The sequence below is a fragment of the Gossypium hirsutum genome, chromosome D07, assembly GCF_007990345.1.
Source record: "Gossypium hirsutum isolate 1008001.06 chromosome D07, Gossypium_hirsutum_v2.1, whole genome shotgun sequence".
Lineage (NCBI taxonomy): Eukaryota > Viridiplantae > Streptophyta > Magnoliopsida > Malvales > Malvaceae > Gossypium > Gossypium hirsutum.
Genome location: NC_053443.1, coordinates 1,940,842 through 1,964,512, shown reverse-complemented (window position 1 = coordinate 1,964,512; position 23,671 = coordinate 1,940,842). Strand labels below are relative to the sequence as shown.

The 23,671-nt window shown below is 28.5% G+C and overlaps 2 protein-coding genes across 2 annotated transcripts; both read left to right on the top strand.

Annotated features, from left to right (window-relative positions):
- The first annotated feature begins 2,335 nt into the window (after positions 1 to 2,335).
- Positions 2,336 to 5,491, top strand: LOC107943949 (uncharacterized). Its single transcript, XM_016877765.2, has 6 exons — positions 2,336 to 3,098; positions 3,205 to 3,302; positions 4,235 to 4,259; positions 4,593 to 4,713; positions 4,806 to 4,940; positions 5,037 to 5,491. The coding sequence occupies exons 1-6, from the start codon at positions 2,738 to 2,740 to the stop codon at positions 5,251 to 5,253; spliced, it is 957 nt and encodes a 318-aa protein (XP_016733254.1). The 5' UTR covers positions 2,336 to 2,737; the 3' UTR covers positions 5,254 to 5,491.
- Positions 5,492 to 17,310: 11,819 nt separating this feature from the next.
- On the top strand, positions 17,311 to 20,813 carry LOC121202802 (pectinesterase/pectinesterase inhibitor PPE8B). Its single transcript, XM_041097011.1, has 3 exons — positions 17,311 to 17,848; positions 17,927 to 18,499; positions 19,408 to 20,813. The coding sequence occupies exons 1-3, from the start codon at positions 17,542 to 17,544 to the stop codon at positions 20,103 to 20,105; spliced, it is 1,578 nt and encodes a 525-aa protein (XP_040952945.1). The 5' UTR covers positions 17,311 to 17,541; the 3' UTR covers positions 20,106 to 20,813.
- The last annotated feature ends 2,858 nt before the right edge of the window (positions 20,814 to 23,671 follow it).

Sequence of the window (23,671 nt, the reverse complement as noted above, 5' to 3'; positions counted from 1 at the left end):
ATCTCTTTTAGCCCTTTGTTGATGTGACATACACATAGGTTGTCATGTAGATGTCACGCCAATAAGTAACTAAATTTTTAAAATTCATAAAAATATTTAAAAAGTATAAAAGGAATTAAATATTTTTTAATTTAAAAAAAATTGCTAACGTGACATGCTGCTACATTCAAGGGCTAAAAGAGGCGAAAAATTAAATGAAAGACTAAAATAATATTTTTTTGTAAAATTAGAGGACCAAATAAATCATTATATCATTTGTTTATGTATCATACATGCTAAAGAGACAACAACATTAAAATGTAGAATTGCTATATATCATTTAATATATCATATATAAGTTACCTATAAAATAGATAGGCATGTATTTATAAATTAATCTATGTATTTTAAATATATGCTAAACGCAATATTCAAGTTAATATTTAATACTTGAAATTGACTATTAAACCGATAATATTTAATATAATGTTAATAGTTTAAGGAGAATTAAAATTTTGGATATCAATTAAAATCTGGGATTAAATTCTTTTTTTTTTGGTGAATTATAAGAAGAGGGCAAAGTTCAAACAGCATCGCGACTAACATGACTCGAATCCAAACTATACCTAAAGCAATAACATATTGACCACCAGGTTAACACATGAGGTTTGGAGTTCTTTTTTTTTTAATGTTTGATGTATAAACCAAAATAATATAATTATGGCATTAATTTTTTAGATTAATAAAAATAACATATTTGTAATAATAAAATATATGTTCTTTAACAAATATCGTAAACACAAAGATTCCTTAAATAAACGGGAGGGGCAAGGAATTAACTTTTTTGTTTGAATAAATTCTAAAAGAAAACGAGGGAGGCGAAGTTCAGCACTTTCGGCTTTCTTTATATGCTTTTCACCAATGTAATCATTTCAAATAATATAAAAGAATGGTAGGAAATGGCCATCCACCAAAAAGTGACTCATTCTTATAACTATTTTCGGATACTAATATCATCTTCACGGGCGAAGTATAAAATTTTTTATAATTTTTAGAGAATTAAATTAAAATTTTATCATTTTTTTTAGAGCCAATATGTAATTTTATTATTACTAATTTAAAATTTTATAAATTATAGAGGATCTAAATGGAAAATAGAGGGCTGGAGCCCTGCCAATCCCCTTGGCTTTGCGCTTACTCATCTTATCTTAATGAAATATCCATGTCTTCACATGACATTATTTAAGTAGGACCTATGTCAAAGTTTCTCATTTTTTGTAGAAGTTCTCGTCATCATAAGAAAAGGAAATGATTCAAGATAAATGTTCGGCATTTTCAAATCTCTCTAGAAAAAAACTCTCCATGCTTATGAGACCTTTAAAAATCACCATTTTCAATGATTTTTTTTTGAATTAAACAGGTGTGAACCGCCACAATAAATCACCCCCTACCTTTTGCATTTCAATAATTGATGACATATATGGGAATTGAGCAAAAGGTCATGTCTCTTTCCTAAGTAAGAATCCATAAATCAAATTTCTCATGTTTTTATTTATTTTTATTTTTGTCCATTTTTGTTTCTTGGAGATTTTAGCATTATAGGGTCTTTTGAAGTTTTTGTAATATCTGAGATTCGTGGAGCCGACAAGTCTTGAGGTCAATGTGTAAAAAATATATGTAAGTTTAACTCCCATAGATGTCAAGGTCATATAAGGTCATTTTATAGTTATCAAATGATTAAACAATAAATTTTGCAATAATTATAATAAACAATAAAAAGCCTCAACACCCATAAATATCGAGATATCGTTAAAAGTCTTATTGGGAAAATTAAATTTCAATGAAACTTATTTTAAGAATTTTTTTTTACAATAACGTACTATAAAAACCAGTATAATGCGAGAAACAAATTAAAAGAGTTAGTAATTTTTTTAAACAATATGTGAAAACTATAATTTATCATATTGTTAATATATTAATATATTAATATTTCACATATGATTTATTACTATTTTATGTTAGATTAATTTTACCTAACTCTTACATCGATGCTTTTAAGATCAGACGGGTGGTTGAATTGACTTGTTCAATTTAATTAAAAAACTCGTAAAAATAAAAGATATTAAAAAATAAAAAAAATAAATTTAAATGTGATTAACCATTTCATACTGATTCGAAATTTAATCAATCTAACACCATTATTCAAATTGATACCTCCAATTAATTTTTAATCCAATTGATTCGATTAACCATTCGGATTTAATCATCATTCCCTCCCATATGTGTTTTTATGATCAATATATTATTTTAACCAATTTTTTATTTATTTCTTTTTACAATAATCCTAAAATATTTCGTATTCAGGCAAAAAAAAAAGACAAAAGAAATATAAAGCACAAATTTTGTTCTATTCATACTGTCCTCTTAATTTTTCATATATTCTTCAAAATTCCTTTAATTTTAAACCGTTTAAAATAAATACTATATAAAATTATACGTTCTCTTCAATCTCATTGTTCCATTCCATTACCATAAGGCGGTTTACCGCGAACCCTCTTCTGTAATTTTTCCCAATTTTCTTAGGGTTCGTTTTCTCGGCAAATTCATTAATCGATTTATTGGGGAATGTTGGAATGGTATGAATCTTCGTTATGTTAAAGAAGCAAAGCACCACTGTTCGTTTCTTCTTCAACAAAGACTTTTACCATAACGACAGTTTTCGGCTACGGCGTTTTCAGCCCGTAATGATCCATTTTCCATGCAACTCCACGCTTTTCCCGGCGACCAACGCCGTTGCTTTCAGTCCATCGGTAAATTAGACGCGCTCGGAAACTACAATGCCGGCGTCGGTGCCGGTGGAAACTGTAAAGAACCCGCTGCCGGCTTAAATTTGAGTATTAAAAGTTGCTTTGAGGATTCGCGTAGAACCTGGGATAAAAAAGCACGCGCCTTTGCTCCCCGGTTGGCGCGTGATTTAGAAATCATTAGCTATAACGAACCCCAAAAAGTAGCGGAGCCGACAACTGACACTCGCGGCGCGTATCGAAGTAGGAACCCTCTTGACTTTTCCGACTACGCCTTGCGTAATAAAATCACGGTTGCCGTCGATGTCGACGAAGGTATACAACTAAAATCAAACCAATTCTTTGCTCCTTTTTGAAAATTTTAATGTAATTTTTTTCAATTTAATAATTACTATTTTTTATTGTTTTCTGATATAAGCAGTACTAGGAAACTTCGTTTCGGCTTTGAACAAATTTATAGCCGATCGCTATTCGTTGAAACGTTCAGTCTCCGAATACCATGTTTACGAGTTCTTCAAGGTAATTTAAAAAAAAAAACTTTTTTGTTGCCAAGATAGTAGAAACTAGGTAGTAATGAATTATAGGGTGTCTTTGGATGAAAGATTGGGTACGGTGCGGTACGTTTAGGTTATTTTTTGTGTTTTTTCTATTAACCACAGGTAAACGCATCATCTAAACTCATCCATAGTCTGTTGCTCCAGTGTGAAGGAGCTCGATGTCAAGTTCGAGCAGAGCGGGAGAGTTTTGCCCTGTTTAGAGGGTTTGACTCAGCTTGACTCGTATTATCGTTGAGTTTGAAAAGCGTTAAATATTCATTTTAGATATGATATTGAAAATTAAAAGATCTAAATATCTATTTTAGATATGATATCGGAAATTGATATGATATTAAAAATTAAAAAAGTTAAATATCCATTTTAGATATGATATGGAAACTAAAATATGTGTTGGGACTTTTTTAACAATGATAAAAAGGTAATTTTAGCCAAAAAGTACTTTTGCAAAAGTTGAAGGTTTTGACTTTTTGGCTTGGGTTAAAATCCCGTTGTGCATCTGGCTTGAAATCATGGATTTTAGCAAGGATAAGAAAGTAATTTCACTCGAACCAAAGCCCGAAAGCTAAAAATTTTAATTTTTTGGTTTGGATTAAAATCATGGATTGAGTTGAAGAGTACTTTTAAACTTTGATGTTAAACGGAACCTTGGTTGGAATCCAATATAGCTACCAGATTACACACACATACAGAAAAGTAAAAGTGAAGTTTAATTGGCATTTGACATATTTCTTTTCTGTTTTCACAAGTGAACAGTGTATTTTGACTTGAATCTGTTTTTAAGCAGTTTTTTAAAGTCAACTACCTCTTTAATACTTTCACTTTTACACTGTTGTTTCCATTTTTATTTTTATTTTTTGCAACAATCTGATGATACCTTTTAACTCTTGGTTACAGATATGGAACTGTTCTCGTCAAGAAGGTATCATTAGATATATAGATTAATTCCTTTTGGGATAATTTGTTCTATTCATTTGACGATGATGCATTTAGTGCTAATATGCTCATCTTATATATTAATATAACATAATAAAATTCTTACAATAAAAGTGAAGCTAAGTTTGGCTGTTTGTTGTGGATGGAAATGAAAAGGTTCATTAATTAATCAATTTTAGTGGAATCTTTGGTCTATTTCAACTTTTAATAAGTTGACAAAGTGGATTTCTGGAATAACTCTTTTCCTTACCTTAATATGTATCAAAATTGTTAAATCTTCTCCGACTTTGGAGCATTTCCTGTTTTCTTGTTTTGACAGCTGATATCCGTGTCCATGAGTTCTTCAAGTCGTCATATTTCAAGAAAGGCATCCACCCGATCCCAGGTGCTCAGAGGGCGCTTCATAGGTTATCAAGATTTTGTGACCTGTCTGTTGTAACGTATGTATGCATGCTGTTTTTCTTTCCTCAATAATGCCTTCTGACTTGTGTCCTAATCTGTTATTTCGTATGTTATATATGTATATGAGTAGGTCACGGCAAAATGTCATTAAGGACGATACGATCGAGTGGTTAGAGAAGTACTACCCTGGACTGTTCCAAGAGATGCACTTTGGCAACCATTTTGCTCTACACGGCAAGTCTAGACCTAAGTCAGAAATATGCCGGTATGCCATTAAGCCCTTAGGCCTTAAACATTGCTTAAAAGTGCAAATATCTTGTTGAAATATTGCCTTGATGAGCTATTCCTTGGAGTCTTGCAGTTTGTTAGGAGCCAAGATTCTAATTGATGATAATCCCAGATATGCTGTTGAGTGTGCTCAAGTTGGAATCAGAGTTCTGCTTTTTGATTACAAGAACTCGTATCCATGGTGCAAGACAGAGTCAATTGATAAACATCCTTTGGTGACTAGGGTAAATAACTGGGAAGAAGCAGAGCAACAAATAGCTGCTTGGATTTTTAGTTCTACTATCCCATAGGAAGGGCTCTATAGAGCCTTCCACTGCATATTATTGTGCATTGTTTCTTATACCCGAAACATTCGATAGGCCAAAAATGTTGGCTTATTGGGTGAATCAAACCATAAGGAGACCAGCCAAACGGCGTCATGCTATGTTGGTTGACTGAGGACAAAACTGTAAGGTATGTTGGTTAAATAATAAGCCATTACTTATATTTCATCTTTGACTATGAATACAATGATCAATTTGAAGTTCATGTCTTTGGAGATAACCCGAATTTTTCGTTTTTAGCATTGCTTTGTTCATTTTGAGTTGGGAAAACAATAGGAAAATCCAAATTAGGTAGATAGGTTTACAGATTATCGATTTGTTCAAGTGGTTCCAAATCCATAGGACTCTTTGCATATGTTGGGATTTGAATTCAGACTTGTGATACCTCATCTTATTTATGAACAAGTATTTGATTTTAGGCATGTGACATCTCATCTTATCAATGAAAAAGTGAAGACATTATCCCACTTGATCAATTGAGTCGATATTTTAGTGTTGGTATTAGCTTTGATAAGTATTGTGAGGGTAAAAGTATCATAGAGGTCCCTATCTTAGAAGTTGGATTATATTTTACTTCCTCTATTTTTAAAATAGGCAAATTAGTTCCTATACATTAGATCAAAAAATAAATTGGTCTTTCTGTTAAAAATTTTATCCATTTTTACTGTTAAAAAAGGTACATTACTGTTTGATTATTTCACCAGCCAGACCAGTTTTTAGTAGAAATGACTAATTTACTATTTTGATTTAACATGTAACAACTAATTTGTTCATAGTTCTTAGTAGAAGGGACAAAATGCAAAATGGGAGTATGTAAAAAGTAAAAAGAAGGTTTTCATTGTTTTCAAGTTTTTGTAAACATAAATTTAATTTTTATATAGAAAATTATCCTATACGAGCAAGTTGAGGGTTTGAAAAGTGTATTATAGGATGTAGTAAAAAAATTAATTATATAAATAAATGTGATATTTATCGTACCCTCAACCTGTTTGTGAAGTCTTAAAAATTTTATAAATTGTGCATCAAATGATTATCTCTTTTATATTCAGCGGAGGATATTTTTTATTTTGATTTGAAGCTCTTTTAATAATAAAAATGGTTATATTTGGTTTTTTATTAACTATAAATGTTTTTTTTATTTGATCGCTTGTGTATTTATATTAATTCTGTTATATCAGTGATAATTATTATTTTTAATAATTGTTTTGTTTCTATATTTTCATAATTTATCTTTTCAATTTAAAAAATTAGAAAAATGTTGTGACAGATGCATGCTTGGCAACTTTGATGGAATGTCATGCTTTAGTGTACTTTCACTCTTTGTAGATTTCCTTTGTGTAGTTTAGGGCAAGGTTCATAAAGATGTTGCCTCTCCTTAAAAAGGAAGAACAGTATTGATATTTTGCATTTATTTTTGGGTCCACTTAAACCTAAATTTGCTGCAATGCCATCAGAAGAGTTTGCTCCCTCAATTACTTTTCAAACTAAGTTTTTTATCTTTTAATTGTGAACTCTCTTTTTTTTTTTTGGAGTTTTAAAATTTCAATCCTAATTTAAAAATAGTTGTATAATTTCTAATATTTTGTACGGTAAATATATTATCATATGTATAATAGTATGTTAGTGATATTTTCATACAATACTCACAAAAAAAGTCGCACCACTTTGATTGATAGATTTAATAGTGATCATTTGAGTTAAGTCAAAATTCAAAAAATATATGATTAAAACTAATCAAATGGGATAACACAAATTAAATTCATAAGTTACGCACAATACACGATTAGTAGTAGAATTTGTCTTATTTAACTACTGTTATTGAGGTCTGTATTGAAATTTCAAAATTTAAAGAAAATAACAACTAAATCAAATTATTATTTAAAAATATGATTTTCACAATTAATTAATGAACTTTATAAATATGGAAGATTATAACCCTCCTCTCTTTAAGCAGTTAAGTTTTTTACATCATCGTTTTTTCATGTCAGATGTCATATTATTACTTAATTGTTGGTCAAAAGCATTGAGGGAAACCTATATTTAACGACTCAATTGACTACTAACTTTTGATTAAGGGCTCAATTAATCATAGATTTGATTAATAATTTTTTTAAAATTATTTCACTAGAGCTTCTTTGGCATTTAAGACTACTTTTCCCCACCATTTCTTGCCATCAATTTTGAATGTTAGTTTTGGTTTAAATATGTCAAAGGCTTTTTTATTTTTTTTTTAAATTTAAATTTGGTTCTTACACTTTAATTTTGTAACATTGTGTCCCTGTACTTCATTATTTAAAAATTTTGGTCCCTTTATCCAATTTTTCCATTAATGTTATTGAAATGACAACTAAGAAAATGTAGAATAACTTTATAATTTTTCTCATGTTTTCCTGTCAATGTGATTTTACTCTTTCAGAAGTACAAAAAATTCCTTAAAAATGTATATTTTTTAATATGATCCTAAAATTTTAAAATTTTTAATTGTCCTTTTTTTAAAAGTCCAAAAATATGGGAGGAACTCTTTTAAATTAAAAAAATCATTTTAAAATTATTAAAAGTTCTAGAATAAAAAATGATAATTACCCTGGTGATGGTAATAAAATTTTTTTCAAAGTTTGAGTTATTTGTTTAGTTTGTATTAAATCATATTTGAACAAGTATTTTTTTACTTGAATGATTTAAAGTTTGTACCATTTAAGGAGTAAATAATATAAAGTTTTTTTTTTAAATTTTTGAACCTTTATATATATTTTTTATTTTTTTGAATTTAATTTTAATATTTTATTTTTTAAAATTTAAACGTTTACATTTTTCATAGTTTTGTGAATTTTTTTAAAAACCACAATTTTTAAATTTTTAAATATTTTTTATTGAAAATACAAAATATTTTTTATAATTTTATGTACTTGTAAAGAATAAGAATCAAATTAAAAAAAATTATAAATATTGAGGCTAAAATGGTATTCTACCTATTTTTCTATTTTTCATGTCAACAGTGTTAACGAAGAAAGTGGAAGGAGGGACCAAGATTTTTAAATAAAAAAAAGTAGATAGACTCAATGTCTTAAAATTAAAATGTAGGGACTAAAGTTTAAATTTCAAAAGAGTACAAAGACCTCTAATATATTTAAACTATTAGTTTTCAATAATTTCTGTCCAATTAAACTCAAATTTTAATTAGATGTGTTCATGTGCCAGGTGATCCGCTCTACTTTGAAGTGGGGTTTAATTTTTTATCTTGTCCCAGCCCAATTCACTATTAAAAATTAAAAACATGTAAAATTAACTTTATATATGTTTTATAATTAACTTTAAATAAAAATATTTATTATTATTTAAACTATGAAAGAGATCGTTTGAGCATATTGGGTTATGTCAGCTCAGACTTGAAAATTCTTTTGAAATTAGGCATAGGTCTAGTCTAGTCCATAAACCCTTCTAGTTTTAACTAAAAAATATATGAATATGTATTTTACATAAATAAAAAAATATAAATAAAAGACTCATTATTATATTTAATGCATTATAGATAGAAAAAAAATTCAATTTTGACAGAATTTAATTAGCAATAGCACATTATCTCTAAATTACCAATGTGTTAAACCAATTGTATATTCCCATAGAAAAAATTTTCACCAAAGTAAAAAATGAAGTTTCGGAGCAATTAAAAGATATAGGTCAAAACAGTGTAACACCTCTTAATCCTAAACCGTCGCCGGAACAGGGTTACAAGGTATTACTGGACCTATCAGACAATTTACAATTAATATACAATTAATTATCAAACATAATATAAAGTAATCTTTAAGTCCCTTAGATGGACTCTCGAGGCCCAAAATATGAGTTAGGAGTGATTCGAGACTAGTTTTTTACAACCAAAACTTACAAGACTCTTTAATAAGACCGAAGTACATGCCACATTTACCAAAGGAAAAATACATCACCGAAGTTATGTTGTAGTCGGGATTGATCTGGATGCTAAACCAGGACCTTTGACTTCTATTGATTTGCACACAGAAACAACCGTACACTGAGTATTTCATACTCAGTGGTATGACCATAATTCAAATTATAACAATAATAAGCATGTAATGCATAAATCATACATACAAATTTAAACTCAAATTTCATATTTCGACAATAACAATTCTTCAATTGATTTCATATATCCACAACTTGAACTTGGACACATCATGAACTTTAGGTTCATTCCTCAATCTCATATAACATTTCAATTCTCAATTCAACTTTTTCATCTCATTTCAGTAGCTCGATTTATCAACTCATTCAATTTATCATTTCATTATTTACCCCTATTGACAAAATTCGGACCTTGGCAGATACACGGATCTAACCAAATACTCCAGTATGGCACTCAGTGTCTCATCGGATAGTTCGAAGCAATAGTTGACACCCAGTGTGTCATCGGCAAAGCTGAAGAAAGTTGGTACCTAGTACCTCATCGAATCTATCCGAAGAAATATAGTGACACCCAGTGTCTCATCGACTCGAGGTTGAAGTATCCCTAATCTCTTCCAATCCTATGGCATGCCAACTATATCCGACTCAGCCCAATTAGTTAATAGGGTCTCCAAATTCACATTTCAATTCAATTTCACTTTTTCATTTTCAATCACAATTCAATTCAAAATTCACTTTTCCATTTTCAAGTCAATATTCATTTCAATTTCACACATATATTCATCGTTCAATTGAATTTCTTTCAACTTAATAATAATACTTACATTATATTTCACTTACCATACATATAAATTTAAATATAACATTTAATAATAAGTAATTTGAATTATAGTAATACAACCTCGGATTTGTTCGATTACTCCTCAACAACTTTTTCCTTTCCTTTCAGTACCGATGTCTCGGGTTCTTTGCTAGCTACGAAAATAATAATAATTTCCAGTATTAATTACAGCATTAAATTATAATAAATAATTGAATTTTATTCAATTCCTACTTATTCTCAATTTAATCCTAACTAGGTTTACTTACTTTTCTAACTTAATTCATACTTCTTTTCTACTTAATTTCTTGCCATATTTAACTCAACTATTCAATATTCATAATAAAACCCTAATTTAAAACTTCTTACAATTTAATCCCTATAACACAAAACTTATATCTTCTTTTACAATTTAATCCCTTTGTCAATTCTAACTTAAAATTCATTTAATTAAATCCATAATTTCACAATTTGTTTAACATGAACTATACTCAAAAACTTATGAACTTTCAATATATCAACTTAGTTTCATCAAAACCTTATTCTAAAGCTTCTAAAATATCAAAATTAAATAAAAATGACTTAATTGACTTACCAATTAAAACTTCAAGCTTTTAATCCTTAGTTTCTCCTTTTTCTTTTCTTTCTTCTTATTTTCGTATGGTTCTCTGTAACTCTTTCTCTTTTTCTTTTGTTTCTTTATAACATATATATATTAGTTTACAATAATTATTATTATAAAAATCTATCTAATAACAAATACTTATATTATATTTTACACTTGTCTCTATTTAATTTGTATACCTCATAAAAATCTTATAATTCAATTAATTATCTACTAAACATCTTTTATTTAATAATAATAATTAATAAATATCTATTGTATAATTAATCACATATACACATTTGTACACACGTAATTAATTACATTTGTACATCATCTATGCCATACATTTGTCATCATTTATTTTATTTATCACACAAAAATCTTCAATCTTACCCAACTTATGCCGCCTCATACTTGTGAATTGGCTTAATTCCCATTTTGATCCTTTATACTTTCTTTTAGTCTATAATTAAACTTTTACCCTTTACTCAATTTAGTCATTTTTGCTAATTACCCTAAATTAAGCTAAATTCACCTAATTAAAACCTAATTAAACACACTACTAAACTCACAGGTATTTCTAATAATTATCTACAGGTTCAATTTTCTAAGACGGAGGCCCGATACTACGCTTTTCTAATGCCCGTGAATTGGGTCATTACAAACAGTGGCGGAGTCAAAAAAAAATTTAGGGATCGGAATTAAATTGTATATTCTTACTATAGTAAAAATGTAATTTCACCATTTTAATGGTCTATATCTTTACAATTTTTAAAGGATTAAATCAAATTATTATTTTTTGGGGGTCAAAGTGTAATTTTACCATTACTAATTTAAAATTTTATAAATTATAAAGGACCTAAATAAAAAAATTTACCATTATTTTTTGTTTTTGAGAAAAGAAAAAAATTACCCTCCGCTCTGCCACTGGGTCAAATTTTATAAAAAGTCCCTATTCTATATGTTTTTGGTAGATATAGTGATTATTTCTTCTAGTCTTTCTGCTTAAAAAAAATTGTATTTACAAGAATTATTTTTCGCTAATTCCATCAAATAAATTGACGTGATTTTTTTTTTTACAAATTAAAAGATAGAAAAGGAGAAAAATATATAATCTTTGTTCAACTTAACAAAAAAGTCAATGTATATATGTCACATCATTATATGTTTTAAAAAATAAGTAAAATCAAATTATTTGACGAAATTGGCAACAACAAAAAAAAGTTAAGAATAGGATTAAAATACAAATTTCAAAAACAAAAACAAAAAATGATTAAATTATAGTAAAAGGACTAAATCTATAAAAAATGCATAGTATAGTGACCTTTTATAAAATTTAACCAAATTTATATTATTTTCTTTTCTCAATTTCATTCATAATTGTAAAGATAGCAATAGCTTTAAGGGGGATCAGCACATGCATGCATTTTGGACCCTTAATTAGTTGGAAATTTGAAAATTATATTAATTTAATTCATTATGATTTGGTTGTAAAATTGGGTGTTTTGGATCTAATAATTTGTAAGACTAATCAGCAAGAAATCCATTATTAGATGTTGTATACATTAAAATCTTCACCCACTTTCTACCTTACATACTATTCCTTTCAAATTGATATTTCAATTTAATGTTTGTTAAATAAAGTACAAGAGAGAATTTAAATAAGAATTTTATACTTAAGAGGGAAGAAAAAGAATTGTTTAGTGTTTAAATATCGAGTGCAGTCGTAAATTATGTTGCATTTTGAAAGTGAAATTTTAAATTTGAATGTTGGAAGAGAAACTGTAAACCTCGGAAAGATTAATTATTTTGGATCGTAAATCAGACATAAAAGATTTATTTATTCTTAAAACAATCTTATTATAAGTTTTGATCATATCTGCTCTTTTTGACACAATGCTTAAAACTACCTATAGCCCTTACCTAACCCATAAATAGGAGGATACGATTTATAGGTAAAACAAATCTCATTAGTAAAGGTTTCCAAGGGACGCAACAAGAATTTTATAAAACAATAAAAAGGCGGCTGCCTAACCATGTTTGGCTGTGATTCTTGTGGGAATTTTTCTCACTGTCATGCAAATCAGAATGTAAGTCATGTCTACGTAAAACACCCATTGAAAATATTGGCCAAGATGCAAAGCTAAAAAGATTCGTTGTACCCAAAGTGAATTTGACACTTCCCCAAGTCGGTGCCTTTGGTGGCTGCACAACCTCTTGTATTGGGTATCTACATCTGCATTACATCTTGATTAAATCGAATCCAACCTTTAAATATAGGGTAAAGCTTTTTCGATGTTATTTTCTTTATTCACGATACTCAAATTTAAAAAATATTGATTTTTTATCATTTGATTCAATAGATAGTAATATTAAATCAAGACAGCCCCTTTTGAGAGAGTCAGAATTAAATTATAAATTTTGAAGAAGTCAAAGTGTAATTTTATCATATATGAACTTATGATTTCATCATTTTTAATGGAACTAAATAGAATTTTTTTTTTCATTTTTGGGGTCAAAGTATAATTTCCCACACATTATCTAAGGAACTATTTTTTGTTCAGTAATTCGCCCGGATAATAACTTCAATCCCTCTCAATAAAAAATAGTTTAAAATTTAAACCTTTTAAAAGCAAAATTTTCACCTTTAACCCCTAACTTTTATAAATTTAATGTTAACCCCCAATACATAAGAATAATTGAAAAGGGGGAATATTATAATGAATATTAGAATCAAAAGACCTTTCAAAAAGCTCAAAAAAGATAGATCCACAAGCACATGAGAAACATGAAAGCTGTGGATCAAGATACTTTGCTTAACGAAATCACTAATCCTTTGTCCCAAATCAAGATTATGTTTTCACAATAAAGCAAATCAAATCATTATTATTATTATTATTATTTTCAACCAATTATAAATTAATATTATTATATGCTTAATAATATACCTACATAAGCTGATTGAGTCCTAACTCGATTGACATGAGCATTATTGTAAATGTAGGAGGACGTGAGTTCGAGTACTCTGTAACACATTATCTTTCTATTTATGGGTTAGAGATGGGCTATGAGTAATTATAAGCATTATCTTAAAAATAGCCAGATATGATCAGAACCTATAATGAGATTATTTAAAAATAATAATATAACCACACAAGATTCCACTTATTTGAATCTTTACACATAAAACATCATTCACATTTATAGTTAACTAATGTCTAATGACTATAGACCAAGTAGAAATTTGGTTTACAACTCTTTCAAACTCTTAAATACTCGATAAACAATAATTTGAATAAATGAACGTTTAAATATCCGAGTACATCTTAAAAAAATTGTGATGTGATCAAATTTGATTAATCGATTTAATTTGTTGAATATAGAATTAATCGGTTTAACGGTTGAATTATAAAACCAATTAAAAACTACTCCAAAAATTTTAGTTCATTTTCGCCTTTAATTTTTTTAAAAATGTATTTTCCTTAAATCTTTATTTTTTTACTTTATATTTTTAAAAATAATAAAATTTCAAATAATTTAATGGTAAAATTCATTTTTGCCTCCTAAATTTTAAATTTAATTTTTAGTCTTTTCAAAAACAAAAAAAAATTATAATTTAATCTCTTGAGAAATTATAAAATTTTACTGTACTAAAATTATATTTTAATTCTCTAAAAAAATTTATTATTCAAACATATCCTTTCTAAAAAAAATATTCAAACTTCGATTTATATTTCCAATTATACTTCAAAACACTTTTATACCTATAAATATAGATTAAAATATAGATTCAAACCTTAAAAACGAAATTATTAAGTAAAGTAGCCATTAAGGATGAAGTTAGAAAAATATTTTCTTACAAGAATTAAAATGTAATTTCATCATTTTAATAATTTATATATTTTTAATTTTTTAAAAGAATAAATTAAAATTTTACTTTTTTGTAATTTTCAAAAATTTACATTTCGAGCGAGGTCGCCCTATCACAAACCCGAACATAAATTGTAAAACCAAATTAAGAATAGTTAATGCAAATAAGGGAGACACCCCGCGTGTGCCATTTCTATTAAAAATAAAATATCACAAAAAGGAAAGATTAGGAAATGAAGGAAAGCTGTAAAACGCGTTTTCGCGCCTATCCATTTAAAGCAAGCAGGATGGATGGATGGATGGATGGATGGATGGATAGATAGATGTACTCTCTCTTTAATTTAGGCCTTTATTTATTGCCTTTGAAAAAGAAGCCATTCCACGTTACACTTCATGTTTTCTCTTTTTTAGATATTCCATAATTAACCCTTTTCTTTTATAAGTTACAATAATAAGCTACGAACACAATGTAAATAATATGTATTATTTATTTAATTTTTAATTTTTAATTTTTAATTTTTAAATACGATCTAAAGACACATGACAAAACCTCAATCTTACATAAATAGTATCACTTTATGCCATATTTATGATATGGGTGAATTTTTTTTATATAATAATTATATTTAGTAAAAGGCATAAAAATCAAATAAAGATTTGGTTAGAACGACCGGAATAAATTTTAAAACTATACATGAACTTTGGTCAAATGTGTAATATTATCAATATAGTATTATTTTGTATTTACGTATTGCATACACAAATAATTATATTTATTTAAAATGAAAAGAAAGTTATGTATTTATTTAAATGTGTATAATTGAATCATAATCAAAATTTCATGTGTACACTTGAACCATGATCAAAGTTTCATGTGTATAATTGTATAAAATTAAAATTCATATATCAAATTGCACATTAGATCAATGCTCTCGAATAAAAAATATATAAAAACAAAAACAAAAACTCTCTAATAATAATATAACTAATTTTGTAAATAGAAATGTATTTTAGACATAAGATTAAATACAATATGGATAACTTTTAGAGTATTTTAGTCAATTTCTAATTGAATTAATGGTTTTAGACTCGTGACATTAACTTAGTCAAGACCTTAAATACAGTATAGATAAGTCCAAATAAATATAACCAAAATCAAGTATTACAAAGCACGATGGATTGACTAGGATAAACTTGAACAAGATTCACATATGATATGCTTTAAACTATACTAAATATCAAAAGAATACACACGTAATTTACATAGAACGGGACTTAAACATAGAATATCAAAGTCCCAAGACCTAAATCTTGCAAACAAATAAAACACCCTTTTTTACTTAAGAAATTCAACCAATGCTAATAAAAAAATGTAAAATTTAAGTAGTTTATACACTTTTATAATTTTTTTATAATTAATATTTTAACAATTCAGCATTTATATTTTTTCAGTAAAACTTCATGTTTTATGTTTATATATATTTTAATAATTAATATATACTTTTTCATATTTGATGTTCCATTCATATAGGTAATACATGTCAAAGTTTGAGTAAATTAAAAATATTTAACTACCTATTGTACATAAAAAAAATTAACCATTAAATATATATGTGAACAAAAATAGTATTTTGGTTTGATATGATAGAAATGTCGAATAAATTAGAAACTTGCATGCATGACAAGTACAATTTATATTGATAAATCTAACAGTTAAAGATTTATTAAAATATTAATCATACAAAAATTATAAAAGTACGCGAAATTACTTAAGTTTTACATCAGTATAATGAATCCCTCCCAATTCTTTTTATTATACAGTGCCTAAATTATCAATAACCTTTCAATTCCTTCAAATTGTTACAACAGTTAATACTATTTTTTAATTTTTAATTTAATACATGAAAAAGGCTGAAAAGTGTATACTGAAATGCAATTAATGTCGTTTTTAATGGGTCTTCTTCAGAATGCAATAGTTAGGCATGGGTCATAACATTTTTCTCTCTCTATATTACTGTTTGATTGTGCTTGTCTTTTAATTATTGGGAATTATGATGGAATCCTTTGTTGAATTCAATTTTTTTCTTATATTATTTTTGGTCTAATGTGGCATTTATTTTTAGTAAAAATTATAAATATTAATTTTTTAAAATTTAATTAAAGTTTTAAAGTTGATTTGATGAAAATTAATTATTAATATAATTAGATTTGAATTTTTATTATTTTATTAATGGACTAAATTAAATGTTAATTTTAAACTTATTTAATTTGTTAATACAACTTAATGACTGATTTTTTCAACTTTTACGGTTGATTTGATTAAAGCTAATCGCTAATATGTTGGTTAATTAATTTTCACCAAATCAGCTATAAAACTGAATTAAGTATTAAAAAATGTATAAAAATGTATAACTTTTGACAAGCACAAGTACCACGTTAAAAAAAAGTGTTAAAATCAAGCGCTAAATGATACATTAAGTTTTTTTCTTTATTCTATACTTAAAAGGTAAAATAAATTATTTTGCAAAGGTGAATGATCAAATTCAACTCTTTTTTAAAAGGTTAAAGACCAAAATTTAACTAAAAAAAGAATGGATAGTAAATTGATAAAAAATATAAACATTTATAGCTAAATTGGGCACGCGCACACAGGACTCGATGCCCCTCGTTCGGATATTTAAGCAATAAAATAATTATAAAAAATGCTTATTATTATTATTTTAAAGTAAAAATGCTTTATTATTATTTTTTCCTTCACCACCGACACCAAGCATAAATAGACCACCCAATACTGTCAGTGAGAACGAAACCATGACTTAAGCCAACCCCCCCCCCCCGCCTTTTTCCATTAGCCTCATCTCCACGATTCAACATCCCCTATTTAATTCCTTCACCTTCCCATCTAACTCTCTAACCCTCCCCATATATATATTTGCCTTTAAATCTTCTTCACTATATAGTAATCTCATTTCTTCACCTCTAAGAGTTTACCGATACATATATGTAACATCTTCAATCTTTGTTTCCCAAAATTACCATGCCAAAGCCATTCCATTTGTTGGTCTTCTTCCTTGTTGCTCTTTGTCTATGCACCAGTTCAAATGCCAGCAGTACTACCAATGAGTTCCTAGAAACTGAGTGCTTGAAAGTACCAGCAACTGAGTTTATAGGTTCTTTGAAAACCACCATTGATGCTATTCGAAAAGCTACCTCCGTTGTTTCTCAATTTGGCGGCTTTTTTCATGATTTTCGTCTCTCTAATGCCATTTCTGATTGTCTTGATCTGCTTGACTCTTCTGCTGATGAACTAAGTTGGACCATGTCTGCTTCCCAGAATCCTAATGGTAGTACTTTTTAACTTTTTTGTGATTACATGCAACTTTTCTGTGTAATATCATTCAGTCTCAACTGTGTTTTTGCAGCTAAAGATAACAGTACTGGTGATCTAAGTTCTGATTTAAGAACATGGTTAAGTGCTGCAATGGTTAACCAACAGACATGCATTGATGGGTTTGAAGGTACAAATAGCATGGTCAAAACTGTAGTATCCGGTAGCTTGAACCAAATCACTTCACTGGTTCGTAATCTTCTCATCATGGTGCACCCTGGTCCTAATTCCAAGTCCAACGGTACCCGTAATGGCAGCCAAAAAGGTGGTGGTGGTGGGGGTCATCCAGGCCAGAACCGGTTTCCGGTATGGTTCAAAAGGGAGGATCGGAGATTGTTGCAAATAAATGGGGTAACAGCAAATGTTGTGGTGGCAGCAGATGGGAGTGGGAATTTCACACGCATAATGGATGCTGTGGAGACAGCACCAGATAAGAGTTTGAACAGATATGTTATTTACATTAAGAAGGGTTTATATAAAGAGAATGTGGAGATCAAGAAGAAGAAATGGAACCTTATGATGATTGGTGATGGAATGGATGTCACTGTAATATCTGGGAATCGTAGCTTCATTGATGGATGGACCACATTTCGATCTGCAACATTTGGTAAGTCAAGTACTGTGAATCATTTAGCACTGGACTTGGTTTAATTGGTTGCGTTTTGCTATAGTTTTAAATGCATAATCATGAAATCCCTTAATGGAACTTCAATGCAGGGGCTGTTCCTATTTCCCCCAATGGATCTACCAATCAACATCTTTTAGGGCGTAGCTTGAGTTTGGGGTCATTATTTATTGCATATAGATTGCTTAGGTTTATTTCATTTAATACAAACTCGAAAAATTAATAAATTTTTTTAATCAACCCAATTTGATCATAAATCATGAAATGACTTGAGGTCGAAATGCCATTAACTAATAGTTGACCTAAACCCGAAGAAAAAAATGACCCGAACTCAAAATAATAAAAATGTGAAATGACCCAAACTCATAATAACATGAAACTTTTAAAACTTGAAACGACATGAACCCAAAACAATTAGGACTTAGTGATCGGAGTTCGAAATAACCTGAACTCAAAATTGACTCGAACCTAAAATGGAGTTGAAAATTTTAAAACTCAATTTAATATAATCAACCTAAAATTAACTTAAACTTAAAAAACCCAAATTAACCGTAAAACAAGAAGAGAACTAAAAATGACTCAGAAAATTTTAGAACCCAAATTCACTTTATTCAAATTTATGTATTTAAAGTTAACCTGTCCCGCCCAATTGATAAATCTATCCTGGCCTAATTGGGCTTGTAAACTTTTAGACACCCAAGGAGCCTTACCCTGCATGATTTAATCATATGGGAACTATGATGTTGTCTCTAAAACTTTATTTGTTTTTCAGTTTTCACCATAATATATATGATGAAAAGGTTTCTTTATGATAATCATGACATTGTTATGGTGCATCATGCATAGTTCTTTTCCATATTGTCATCATTGTTATGTTCTGAAACCTGCAGCTGTAAGTGGAAGAGGGTTCATAGCAAGAGACATAACATTCGAGAACACAGCAGGTCCCCAAAAGCACCAAGCGGTAGCGTTACGGTCCGACTCGGACCTCTCAGTTTTCTTCCGATGTGCAATCAAGGGATACCAAGACTCGCTCTACACCCACACGATGCGTCAATTCTACCGGGAATGTAAGATCACCGGCACTGTAGACTTCATATTCGGCGACGGCGCCGTTTTGTTCCAAAATTGCCAAATCTTAGCCAAGCAAGGCTTACCAAACCAGAAAAATACCATCACCGCGCAAGGTCGCAAAGACCCGAACCAACCAACTGGCTTCTCCATCCAGTTCTGCAACATCTCGGCCGATACAGACTTATTACCTTCAGTTAACTCCACTCCTACATACTTGGGAAGACCATGGAAACTATATTCAAGGACCATTATCATGCAATCCTACATTAGTGATGCCATAAGGCCACAAGGGTGGCTTGAATGGAACCAAGATTTTGCCTTGGATACATTATACTATGCCGAGTACATGAATAATGGGCCAGGGGCTAGCCTTAGTGAGCGAGTTAAGTGGCCTGGTTACCATGTTTTAAATAACTCAGCTCAAGCTGTTAATTTTACAGTAGCTCAATTCATTGAAGGAGACTTGTGGTTGCCGTCAACTGGTGTTAAATACACTTCAGGATTTGGGGTATAAATATATAAATATAACTTTATTTATGTATTTTCCGTCAACCGGTGTTAAATACCTTCTGCAATCTAATATATCTTGTTACTGCAAAGAGAAAGGGAATTAAAGATATATATATCGTACGGGACTTGCTTTGGTACCTGCATGGCCAAAGGATCCTCGGCTGGAGACTACAATAAAGACTGCGTGATACCGGAATCAATGGTGGAGACTGTCAAAGACGCCCACCACAGCAGCAGCTCCACCTTCTGCAAATGTGCTACCACTTTGTGTTCAAAGCTTAGCACCAAAGAAAACCCCGGTATCTTTTTTCTTTTTTCCTTATTTTCTTTGGTGCTAAGCTTTGAACATAAAATGGTAGTACATACAAGCTTGCAAAATCTGGAGCTGCTGGTGTGGTGGGTGTCTTTGACAGTCTCCACCACTGATTCCGGTATCACGCAGTCTTTAATGCAATTTTCAGACGAGGATCCTTTGGCTATGTAGGTACCAAAGCAAGTCCCGTGCAATATATATATATCTTTAATTCCCATTCTCTCTGCACTAACAAAATATATTAGATTTGTAGATAATTATTTTGCATTGCATAAGATAGAGTTTATATACACTTTATGTAGGAGAGACAATGTCATATTCTCCCATAATGCTTTACCCATGAATATTTCATTTGTAGTTTGTATCATATGAGAAATGTTAGGCACTTCATTGCAATTATGCTTGGAATGTTATAGAAACCAAATGCCGAACTTCACTGCCAAGGATCACTTTATTTAGTGTAAAAAAATAAAATTTAAATTGTTAGATTTTTAATTTTATACATACATAAATTTTGTTTTAATGTGTAATATTATATATAAATTTTAATATTATGTAATTTTATATATTAAATTTTGATACAATTCAATTTTCGTAATTATCCATATAGCCATAAACTTAAAATTTAAAAAATCCTGCCATGTGCCATCTAAATTCTACAGCCCAATGTCCACTGCTCACTACCCACCATGGCCATGAGAATCAAACGGGCACCATAACCCAAAGTAAAAAATTCAGCAGCCATCATTTTCGGTTCTTGCCAAAAATTTCAAAAAATACTTTTTCCCATGTTATAAAAATTTGTAATAAGTAAAAATATTAAGTATCAAATTGTATTTTGTTCTTTCTACTTAATAAATGAATAAATTAATTCCTGTAGTTTATGTAAAATAATAAACTGGTCATTTTTATTAAAAATTCCATTCATTTCTACAGTTAAAAATTAAAATACTAACATTTAACTATTTAACTAAAATTAAAAACACATCCAATTAGAAACATTTTCCTATAAAATTCACCTACGATAAATTTTAATATATTTTTTATACGATTATTTTATTAAATAAATAAAGAGAACTATTCAGTGGATATACAAAATCAGCAGGCAAAGCAAAATGCTGCAAAAACAATTCTAATGGATTAAATCATTAAATAACAATGGTTCAATTAACATTTATTTATCTTTTTAATTTTCTCAATATTTTATTAATAAAATTATTGACGTAAATTAATCACCAATTAATAAAAATTGAAATAATCGAAATTCCTTTTGAAAATTATCAAACGAAAAAATTTAAATGATCAACAAGTTTTATAAATGAATCATGTTATTAAGTTATGTGTTGGTATCATATTCGTATATTTATATAATCTTTGGCATATTCAGTGGCGGAGTCAGAAAATTTTGTTGGGAGACCGGAATTAAATTATATATTTTTATGATAGTAAAAATGTAATTTCACTATTTTAATAGTCTATATCTTTATAACTTTTAAAAGATTAAATCAAATATTTATATTTTGGGAGGACAAAGTGCAATTTTATTATTACCAATTTAAAATTTTATAAATTATAAATGGTTTAAATAGAAAAATTTTTATTTTAAGGGGCCGGGCCTGCTAGGCCCCTTGACTCTGCCACCGAGCATATTAATCATTTATAGTATATTGATTTCCACGTATTATTTCATTAATTTTTATTATACATTTTTTTGTATTACGCTGTATTTCATTTTTTAAATTTAGGTTGCATTTGGTTTTAAGAAATAAGGTTGTTTTCATTTTTAAAAAAATAAAAAATAGTGTAGAAGACATGTTTGGTTAAAATTTTTTAAATTAATTTTTGGAAAATGAAAAAAAAGTGAAAATTAGAGAATAGAAAAACTTATTTTTATTGTTTTTAATAATATTATTTTGGAAAAATTGAAAAAAAATTGAAAATAAAGAATTATTTTAAGTTTCATTTTACGCATTAAATTTACCATAGCCAAATCATTTTAGAAGCAACTTTATTTTTAAAACCTTTAAATATTTTTTATTTAATTACATTTTATTTTAATATTATAATACATTTTTAATAAATTATACTTTAGTTTAATTTTTTAATTATTTTTCCATTTCTATTTTGAAAAATATATAAACACATTTTTACTATTTTTTTATTGAAAATAATTTTTTATTTTCATTTACCAAAAATATTTTTCAATTTCCAAGAAAAAATAAAAAATATTTTTTGAAAATGAAACGAAAAATAAAAATAGAGAATGTTGTGCACCCTTATGCATTCAATATTATCAAATAATGATGCTAAAATTTCATAAATTGGCCCGGTGTTAAGCCCAATATCAGCAATGAATGAAGATTTATTCAAGGAAGCCTATGGCTGCTAAAATGATGCCTGAACCAAGATTAGATTGAGAAAGATGAAAACAATGTCTAAAACGAGACCAAGTTGAGCTTGAATTGAAGGGATGCATATATGCATGTAGTATGTATATATGTATTTATAAAATAACATTGCTAAGAATTTTATTTAATCTAATCCGAGCTAATAAACTCATGTCGTTTTACGTTTTTCAATAAATTTATGTTCGCTTGAACCAAAAAAAAAAACACACACACACACATAAAAGTTTTTCTTCGAACTAATTGAGTTTTAGTTCAATTTATATTATTGCTATTGCAACAACTAGGACGTGAGTTTTACGCCACTAACTTCTCATTTCAATATTATTCACCTAGAGCAAGAAGTCTCATTATTGATATCATATAATATTGCATAAAATTGTGATATAGTTCCCTTTTTTAGCCATTTTAATAGTTTTGAACTTAGTAGTTAGCATATGTAGTTTTGACATGTTCACTCTGTGTCATTTCTTAAGTTGTATCAAGTATTATCTTAGCGTTTCGAACTAAAAATAGCATGAATGTCAAGTTTGCAATCTTATCTTCTTTAGTGATACATTGTGCTTTTGGTTTTACAATATGTGACCCATATAAGTTTGTTGTTTTAGGAGGATCTCATGCTGTTAAATAGATGGTTTTCAAGCTACCAAACATCATAATTTTATTCTAAAATGTTACATTACGAGATGTAATGTAAGATACAACCTACCAAACATCTACTCCGTAATATTAAAATCGAATCTTTATAGGTGTAAGTAATAAATGAGATTATATAAATAAGTGTTAAGGCTGAAGGAATTCAGATTTTAGTTTAGTTAATAAATAAAATTATCTTAAATAGATAATTATGAA

Coding starts and splice junctions, on each gene's coding strand:
- LOC107943949 (XM_016877765.2), top strand. CDS start 2,738: ATGCAACTCCACGCTTTTCCCGGCGACCAACGCCGTTGCTTTCAGTCC. Junction 3,303..4,234: donor ATGTTTACGAGTTCTTCAAG/GTAATTTAAAAA, acceptor TCTTGGTTACAG/ATATGGAACTGTTCTCGTCA. Junction 4,714..4,805: donor TGTGACCTGTCTGTTGTAAC/GTATGTATGCAT, acceptor GTATATGAGTAG/GTCACGGCAAAATGTCATTA.
- LOC121202802 (XM_041097011.1), top strand. CDS start 17,542: ATGCCAAAGCCATTCCATTTGTTGGTCTTCTTCCTTGTTGCTCTTTGT. Junction 17,849..17,926: donor TGCTTCCCAGAATCCTAATG/GTAGTACTTTTT, acceptor GTGTTTTTGCAG/CTAAAGATAACAGTACTGGT. Junction 18,500..19,407: donor ATTTCGATCTGCAACATTTG/GTAAGTCAAGTA, acceptor TGAAACCTGCAG/CTGTAAGTGGAAGAGGGTTC.